Here is a 9,281-nt window from a genome sequence, read left to right as displayed (position 1 = left end):
AGGAGGAGAGATCCTCCAGGGAGGGGCGTGGAAGGAGGCAGGAGCTCAGGAGACTGAAGTTCATGTTCTCAGCCCACAGTCAAGTGAGTACAGTGGCATATTTGGGCCTTGGGGGGACAAGGATGGACAAACACCTGTTAATGCTGTCACTCAGGGACCCCAAAGGGGGATGAGACAGGCACCACTCACAGGGACAAGAGCAGGCCTAGGCCTCCACACAAAGTAAAAAGACAAGAAATAAACAGAGAAATGGGGTGAAGAGCCATGGTCAGGTCAGAGCTCAGGCTGAGGTGTCACAGCAGCCCTGGCTGCTCACAGTCCTGGGGACAGGACAAGGCTCTGTCATCCCAGTATCCCTGTGATCACAGACTCTCAGCATATGGTTCAAGTGATGAAGAGAACAGACCAGGAGGTGACAGAGCTGAGGAGGGACCATGTCACAGCCAGCAATGGACTGAGCTCCACCTGGGCACAGCCCTGTTCACACTCAGCTCCCACAGCCTCATCTTGTCCACCAGATACACACAGCACAAAGAACACAGATTCTGGAAGGTTCTCCATGGTGCCATTTATTTCCTTCAAAGCTCTAAGTATTCCAATCATTTAATTTACCCGCCAATCAACCTGTCAGATCAAGGACATGAACAATCAAATTGACATTCAGATTCTTATTTTCAGTGGGGCGTCAGGGGCTGCAGCTCAGGATGCAAATGTCCCCTCCTGTCTGCTGGACCAGGAAGGTTGGCTGTGGAAGGGAATGTAACAGTGCAGGGACAGGGTCCGGGTATGCAGGGGTGGCTTGGCTCCCAGGTCTTCACATTAGCCCACAGGGTCACAGGGAACATCAGACTTGTTGCTGAGCGTGAACTGAGGGGCTCTGAGCGTCACAGGAGACAACTGACCACATCTCTGTCACTCTGTCAGGCCGGGCAGCTGTCTTCACGCTACAAACAAGAGTCATGAACAATCACTGTGAAGACAACGTCCCAACAACCCACCACACACTCAGAGGTGATTCCGGAAGTCCCTGAACCCCAATCATGTCCACTTGGGCCCCTCCGCAAATCAGTCCCCACAGTGTCACCTTTACAGTCTGGGAGAGACACATCAGAGCTCTGGGCACTGTCCCTGCCTGGGGTAAAATTACATATAGTCACAGGAAGGTGAAAACATGGCCTCTAGAAGATTTCACTGTACGAGGTATTATGGGTTGGCATACTCCAGCTTCACCCCCTGGGCTTCAGGGACAATCCTGCTCCCCACACTTACCTGTAGCTGGAGTATAGATCCCTCCTTTTCCACCAGTGAGAAGAAAAGCTGTGAGAGACCAGAGAAGATCCTGACCCTAGGAAGGTTCCAGAACTGACAGCAGACCCAGGTCAGAGACAGGAGCAATGAGGGCTGTAGATGTTCCCCTTAATGAGGCAGAGCACACTTCTGAAAGGGGCTGAGAGAGAACCAGACCCTGTCCTTTCCTACCTGTGATTCTCCTCCTCCTCCCCACAACAGCCACCACAGCTCCAATGATGGCCACAGCTCCAAGGAGACCCAGGACAGCAATGATTGTCACCATGGCGACAGTGGACTGAGGCGGCTCTGGAAGGGAAGGACAGGAGGGGAAGGTGAGGGTCATGACCCCAGCTCTCAGCCCTGACCCTGCTCAGGGTCTGGAGAAGGTTCCAGCTTTCCCTGACCCCAGCTCTGCACTCACACCCTCCTTACCCCATCTCAGGGTGAGGGGTTGTGTCAGCCCCTCATGGTCTACATGGCATGTGTATTTCTGCTCCTCCCCGGAAGGCACCACCACAGCTGCCCACGTCTGGAATGTTCCATCCCCAGAAGGTCTGGTCTCCACAAGCTCCATGTCCTGAGTCAGATCCTCCCCATCCCTCTGCCAGGTCACAGAGATCTCAGCAGGGTAGAAGACCAGGGCCCAGCACCTCAGGGTGCCATCTCCTTTCAGTATGGGGTGATGGGTCACATGTTCCTTTGGGGGATCTGTGTGGAAGATTTAAGTAATCCCACATTTAACAAGATAAACTGAAAGCTGCAAAGACAAAGTTAAACCAATGATGACACTAAACTGTGTCTGGACAATTCTGTCATCACACTAGTGACCTCAGGTAGAGCTGGTCCCCTCATCACAGAACTGCACATTTTCCTGGGGGGACTCAGTAGCTGAGAGAGAATCCACAAGAGCCAGCAGGTCAACAGGGCCTTCCTCATGTGATGTTCTATAGCGTAAGTTAGGTGGTAAAAGATTAGAAGGAATGAAAAATTAATATGTTATTAATTCATATAAAAATAAGAAATCAAGTACAAGAGCTACATGAAGGATGTTACCAATTACTGCTGTCAACATTGAGGCACAACCACTGAGGCCATCTTGCTGACCAGCCCTAACTGTCTGTCCAAGTGAACAGCCATCACCTAAGTGTACAGCACACATGTGGTGAACCTCTGACATTCTGCCAGAGAAAATGACTCCCCAAGCCCTGCCTCTGGGGGACAAGATACAAGGTATTGTCACCAGGACCCCTAGAAGTGTGCTGTGGGGCCCAGTGCAGCACTCACTGGGACACAGCGGTGCTCACAGGGGTGTGTGGATCATCCCTGTCACTCCTGTCCTGGAGCTGCAGAAGACCCTGTCTCTGAGGAAGTTCAATTCCTAATCCACTGGGGAACACTGTGACTTGTTGGGGCAGAGGGAGAGCAGGAGGGCTCTGGATGTTAATATGACAGGAAATAGTCTAAGATCACAGGAACCTTTCTGATTTAAAGGAAACACTGATGTGTTTAAGTATCCACGTTAGCAGTTCCCCCTGGATCCTGTGGAGACTGATACAAATAACAGGAGGGGAGAGAGAGAAGCAATATCACCCCAGTGAGGGGAAAAATCTGACTGAAAGCAAAAGGAAAACTTCAAAAAACAAAAACAAAAACAAAAACCAAGAAAGAAAGAAAAGAGCCGGGCGGTGGTGGCCCACGCCTTTAATCCCAGCTCTCAGGAGGCAGAGCAGGGCGGATCATTGTGAGTTTGAGGCCAGCCTGGTCTACAGAGTGAGTTCCAGGAAAGGCACAAAGCTAGAGAAACCCTGTCTAGAAGAAAACAGAAACAAAAAACAAACAAACAAAAAAACTAAACAAAACAAAAGAATGTAAAGAAACACACACACACACACACAATTTAGTATTTGTCCAGGGTACTGCACAAGTGCTCTCGTGACCATTCTGTGAATAGACGAATTGGGGTGCAGAAGGGATGACCTCACCCACAGGAACCTGGGAGAATGTATCTTTGCAAAGCTCTAGAAACTGGGTGAACCAGCCCAGGGCGTCCATGTCTCCCATCAGGTAAAGGAGACTCCCTGTCCTGCTGTGTAAGGCTGACACACACAGACGACAGGACTCAGTTTCCACAGACCCTGGTGTGGGCAGAGACCCCGGCCTGGGAGCGGCCATGGCTGACAGCGGCTGCAGGAGACCCAGGGACACTGTCTGCCCTGAGACAGGGGCATGACCCCAGCTGAGGGCTTTCTTCTTCCTCAGGACTGAGCCCAGCCCGAGGCAGAGGGAGGAGCTGCCCGCGGCCCTGCACCTGTGCGCTGCAGCGTGTCCTTCCCGATCTCCAGGTATCTGCGCAGCCACTCCACGCACGTGCCCTCCAGGTAGGCCCTCCGTCTCTCTGCCTCACCAACCTGCTCCAACTTTCGACGCGAGATCTGCGCCGCCATGTCCGCCGCCGTCCACGTCGTCAGGTCGGGGTTCAGGGCGATGTAATCGCGGCCGTCGTAGGCGAACTGATCGTACCCGCGGAGGAGGCGCCCGTCCGACCCCACGTCACAGCCATACATCCACTGGATGGTGTGAGAGCCTGCGGGGACCCCGCGGTCAGCCCCGCCCACCCCGTCAGCCCCGCCCACTCGCGGGCTCCTCCAGACCGAAAGGGAAACCGAGTCCCGGTCCCCGACTCTCCTCCCGAACCTCGGACCCGGAACCCGGGGCGACTCCCGCCCGGACGTAGGGACGTGGAGGGGTCGTGACCTCCACCCGCGGTCACTCACCGCCCTCGCTCTGGTTGTAGTAGCCGAGCAGGGTCCTCAGGTTCACTCGGAAAGTCTGCTCGTTGTCCTTGGCGTTCCGTGTGTTCCTCTCCCAATACTCCGGCCCCTCCTGCTCCACCCACGGTGCCCGCGGCTCCATCCTCGGAGTCTCCGCGTCGCTGTCGAAGCGCACGAACTGCGTGTCGTCCACGTAACCGACGGTGATGTACCGGGGCTCCCCGCGGCCGGGCCGGGAAGCGATGGTGGAGAAATACCGCAGCGAGTGCGAGCCTGGGGGCGGCGCGCGGTGAGACCCCGACACTCCTCCGGGACCCGGGCGGGTGCGGGGCCGGGAGGGGAGCGGGGCGCGGGGCTCGGGACGCGGGTGGAGACGGGCAGGAGGGTCTGGCCGGGCGACGCGGGGCCGCGGCTTCCCCGGGGCCGCCCCCGCCCTCCCCGCAGGGTCGTGTCCCTCCGACCCCGCACTCACCCGCGCGGGTCCGCGTCGGGGCCAGGGCGGCCGCCAGCAGCAGGAGCAGCGTGCGCGGGAGCCATCGCCCCCATCTCGGATCCGGGGCCTCTGAGTTCCGCGGGCTGCGTGGACTTTATAACCCGTGACCGCGGCGACGCTGATTGGTTGTCCGGGATCTCGGCACCCAATGGGGGTGAGAACAGGAACCTTGTCATCAGTGTCCGGGCAGAAGGACCCGACCCAGGTCAGGAGCTGGAGAAGTGAAACTGGGGACCTGGGGATCCCCAGCCCTGGGCTCCCACCCCAGACCTCACCGCCTGGGGACTGAGACTTGGCTGAACCCTGTGCTGCGGGACGGAGCGATGTTTGTCACGGTGTCTCTGAGCCGCCTAAGGACAACTGTCTCCTCAGGTTAGTCAGGATGAAACCTAAGAGCGTGGAGCTTCCAGGGAAAATACACAGAGCACTTAAAATGAATGTTCACGGAAAGGGGTGTGTCGGAGTCCTGGTGACAGTGTGGGGCTGCCGTGGACTCCTGCATCGGGAGGTGACTGGAGTTTTCACAGCTCTGCTCAAGGACTTTTGACACCGTGTTATATGTGACTCTCTGTCCCTACTCACCTCTGCTTTCACTTTCCAATTCTGTTATGTTTGGCTGTTATTTGAAGACATCACCTCAAAATCCACAGAAACAAACAAAATAATAATAAATTTAATGTTTCTCCGCTCTACTGAACAGGGATGAAACCTCAAATCCCCAGTGTGTACCTCTGCCATGAGAATCACCTCTGCCCAGTGTCCACCCTGCACAGGCCTGAGGAACTCAGGAGCCAACTCAGTTATCAGACCCAGGGCTCCACAGGCCTGTGACATACATGTCCCTCATCTCATCAGCTCATGGACTGTGAGTGAAGGTCAGAGAGAGAATGAGAGGTCACAGGTTCTGTAACTTCTAATACACTGTCATCATTATTCTGCTTTATTATTCATTACAGTTCTTTTCACTGTGATTTACTCACTAAAGCAATGTACCGTGGCAGTGTGTGGACACAGGGAACCGTGGCGTGTAGACAGGGTCCAGTGTGGTGCTGTACTTGGTCTCCACAGGGGTCTCTTCCCAGTGGAGAAGGGATCTACTGTGCTGAGACAAAGACCAGGTCCACACAGCCATCTCAGGACTATGGATTGAAGATCCGTGTAAAACACAACCATGTGGAGCCACAGATGATCATCTGGGAAGATACACTGGAGTCTGAGTGTAAGCACCATGCCGTGAAGACAGGATCCTGAGTGAAGAGGCAAAGTCTCTATTTATGGATGAGAAACCTGAGCATCAGGCTTGGCAGTGGGAGCTGCCCCCTTCAGGTGAACACAGGAGCCTGGTCTCTGTGGAGACTGTGGTGTGTGCAGGCCAGGCTCCTGCTTTAAAGAGAAGCATCTCTGCCCTGCATCCCCAATGCACTTGTCATTGACATTGTATTCCTGGAAGTAGCTTTTCTTCTAGAAGATCAGGAAATCCTTCTTCTCTGCAAAAGGAGGAAGAGGAAGGTTGAGGAGAGAACTAAATGAGTCTGGACTATGGGTCTCTCCTGGTGTTTTTCTTTTCTTGTCTTTTTTTTTTTTTTCTTTTTGAAACAAGGCCTGTATCCACAGCTCTGGCTGTCCTGAAACTTACTTTGTAGACCAGGCTGGCCTTGAACTCACAGAGAGCTATATTTGTTGTAGTATTAAGGCAACTCCATGTAGTTAAAAGGGAGGTTTATTTTGTGGGGTAACTTACAAGTAAAGGGATAGGTTACAGGGTTTGGGAAAGGTGTTCTCTGGAGAACTCTGTTCCATCTCCCTCCAGCGTCCAGGATCCAGGAACCAAGAGAGCCGGCACATCTGGATCTCAGGTCTTAAGGGCTCCTGTCTAGGCCCCACCTTGTCAGCCTGACAGTTACTGAAGCCTCAATGGGGGTAGTATTTGCAGGTCAGAGCTGGAACAGCTACCCACTACAAACCTGCAGCAGGCTTTCTTTCAGACCACCAATCAGCTCCCAAATCATGACACAGAGACTTAGTATTAGTTATGAATGCCTGGTTTTAGCTTAAACCTATCTCCAGCCAGCTTTTCCAACGTAAATGAACCCGATTCTCTCCATCTTTGTTTTTCCTCGGGGCTTTTTAACCATTCTTTCCTTCCTTCTCTGTGTCTTACTTTGCTGCTTCCTCCATGGCTGGCTGGGTAACTGGGTGGCTGCATTGTTACACGAATCTTGAAAGATCTTATTAAGCCTGGCAGGGGTGGTGGCGCATGCCTGTAATCCCAGCACTCGGGAGGCAGAGGCAGGTGGATCTCTGTGAGTTCGAGGCCAGCCTGGGCTACAGAGGGAGTTCCACGTCAGGCTCCAAAGCTACACAGAGAAACCCTTCTCAAAAAACAAACAAACAAACAAAATCTTATTAATCAAAACATACCCGGGGCCAGGCATTGGGGTGAACGCTGAAAGATCAGAGAAACAGAACAAGCCACATCCAACCTCATCTCACCATTTCCTCACCTGATCCTGTTTCCTCAGACTGGAAGCCTCTGAGTCCTCACCCAGAATGAATCTCAGCTGAACTGCTGCTAAAAGCCTAAAAGTTTAACCAGCTCTAGTTTCTGGTTTTCACACCTTATATACCTTTCTGCTTTCTGCCATCACTTCCTGGGATTAAAGGTGTGAGTCACCATGCCTGGGTGTTTCCAGTGTGAGTTTGAACTCACAGAGCTGCAGTCAGATCTCTGCCTTTGGACCACTAGGATTAAAGGTGTGTGTGTGTGCCCCCATTTTCTGGCCTCTATGTCTGTCTAGCAGCTGTTCTGTTCTATGACCCCAGATAAGTTTATTAGGGTGCACAATATTTTGAGGAACACAATATCACCACATTGCGTGGCTGGACAGTCCTGCCCTTCTCCCCTTCTTGTCCTCCTCTCTCTTCTCTCTCCCCTAGCCCATCCCTTCTCTAGCTTTTTATTACACCTAGTAGACTGAACTATTATTGGATCCTTAAGCTTTCTTTTCATAGCCAGCCATTGTTGGATTAGCTGGACCAGAGCCTATAGGTCATTCTAATGTATTACAGATAGATAGATAGATAGACAGACAGACAGACAGATAGATAGATAGATAGATAGATAGATATACATTACTCAGTTCTCTTACTCTAGAGAACCCTGACTAACCCAGATTTTTATAACAGAATGATTCCCAGGCAACAGAAATATAAGGATGAGTCTTTTCACTATCTGGAGTAGGCCTTCCAGTTTCCAACACCTACAGCTACCAAGGCCTTTCCAGTTACTGACTGATGTGTCTCCTGGAAGCTGGAAGAACACTGAAAGCCCATGGTGTGAACTATTGTACACACTTGAGGAGATTCATGCATTTGATGAACCTGATCCACCAATTGTGGGCCAGAGTGGATTTGTTTACACTGTATAAAACTCTTCACATTTTTTTAGAAAAATAAGGAAAATGATGATGCTGGTCTGTTACTCTTTGCATCTATGGATGAAATTGAGGAAAGAGATGAGCTCTATGATAAATTATACCAACTTCTAGTGTCTTAGTGTGGTGGTTTGAAATAAAATGGCCCCCAAAGGTGGTGGTGCTATTAGGTGGTGGGGATTTGTTGGAGAAAGTGTAGCACTGTGAGGCAGGATTTGAAGTCTCTTTTGTTTAAGATTTCCTCAGTGTGACAGTCAAATTCCTGTTGCTTGCAAGATGTAGGATGTTCAGCTCCAGCACCACATCTGCCTGCATGCTGCCATGCTTCCCACCGTGATATTGGACTGAACCTCCAAAATTGTAAGGGAGCCACCTCAATTAAATATTTACTTATTAGAGTTTCTGTGGTCATGGTGTCTCTTCTCAGCAATAAAAACTCAAACTAAGACACTCAGAATACAGTGAATGACAACAGTTAACACAGTGATAAAATTGACATGCTCCAGATGGGAATAAATAGTGTAAAGGTTTCTAAGTGTGACCTGGAAGAGAATCTTCTCTCCAGCATCCACAGAGCTCACGTTGCAGAACATCAAGCAGAAGCCCTCATGATAAGATTGGCTGAATGACAGCAAAAATTCAAGTCCCAGCCATGAAGAGTATCAGCAGTTAAAGAAAGGGAGTTAGTTGGTAAATAATGAGATCCTGTAACTTGGGATAAGGATGTGTGGCAGGACCCTATTGAAGCTGAGAAGTTTGACCCCTGAGATTCTCAGGGTTTATCTTACCTGTGGAGGTAATCTCTCTACCCTCAGCCCCACCTCCTGAATACACCTTTGATGAACAAATTATTCCTTCAGTGTTTGTTAAGCCAGCAGTGACTTTCTCTGAAGGAAATACCAGGGAGACAATCCTGATTTCCCTCAGAACCACCAATAGCTGCCTGCAGACCTTCCACCAGACTGCAGGCAGAACAGGAGCTTTGGGGAAGGTAGAAGGTAGACGTTTAGTGCCTGAGAGGGGCTCTGCACTGCTAAAGAGTTTAATGGGTTTGCTAATTCATTCCAGCAGAAGTTGGGGAGTATTGTGGGAATGGATTTTAGGGTGTGGGATAATGGTGGAAAGAACATTAAAACTGGGTCAGACTGAGTTTATTAATATGGGCCCTCTAAGTGCAGATTCTAGATTTAATATGGAAGCTCTCACAGTTAATAAAAGTGTCAAATGTTTGTTTGAATTGTTGGCTAAGGCATTTGTCAAAAGATGGCTTCCTGATAAAGACTTGGAGATGCC

At 51.1% G+C, this 9,281-nt stretch overlaps 1 protein-coding gene across 1 annotated transcript; it reads right to left on the bottom strand.

The window, feature by feature from the left end:
• Nucleotides 1-556: 556 nt before the first annotated feature.
• LOC118576350 (H-2 class I histocompatibility antigen, Q10 alpha chain-like) lies at nucleotides 557-5,686 on the bottom strand. Its single transcript, XM_036176640.1, has 9 exons — nucleotides 5,548-5,686; nucleotides 4,534-4,623; nucleotides 4,065-4,334; nucleotides 3,599-3,874; nucleotides 1,723-1,998; nucleotides 1,480-1,596; nucleotides 1,270-1,302; nucleotides 1,085-1,132; nucleotides 557-944 (listed from the first exon to the last, which is right to left on the bottom strand). The coding sequence occupies exons 1-9, from the start codon at nucleotides 5,684-5,686 to the stop codon at nucleotides 940-942; spliced, it is 1,254 nt and encodes a 417-aa protein (XP_036032533.1). The 3' UTR covers nucleotides 557-939.
• Nucleotides 5,687-9,281: the final 3,595 nt, after the last annotated feature.

Source organism: Onychomys torridus, unplaced genomic scaffold (assembly GCF_903995425.1).
Source record: "Onychomys torridus unplaced genomic scaffold, mOncTor1.1, whole genome shotgun sequence".
Classification (NCBI taxonomy): domain Eukaryota; kingdom Metazoa; phylum Chordata; class Mammalia; order Rodentia; family Cricetidae; genus Onychomys; species Onychomys torridus.
Note: the sequence above shows the minus strand (reverse complement) of the source record. Positions and strands in the feature narration are given on the sequence as shown.

Excerpts from the sequence above, each read along its gene's own strand:
- LOC118576350 (XM_036176640.1), bottom strand. The coding sequence starts at position 5,686 with ATGGCTGTGTGGACCTGGTCTTTGTCTCAGCACAGTAGATCCCTTCTC. Across the intron at positions 1,597-1,722 it reads ACCCCTCACCCTGAGATGGG|AGCCGCCTCAGTCCACTGTC; the intron begins GTAAGGAGGGTG and ends CTTCCCTTCCAG. Across the intron at positions 1,133-1,269 it reads GATCTATACTCCAGCTACAG|GCAGGGACAGTGCCCAGAGC; the intron begins GTAAGTGTGGGG and ends ATTTTACCCCAG.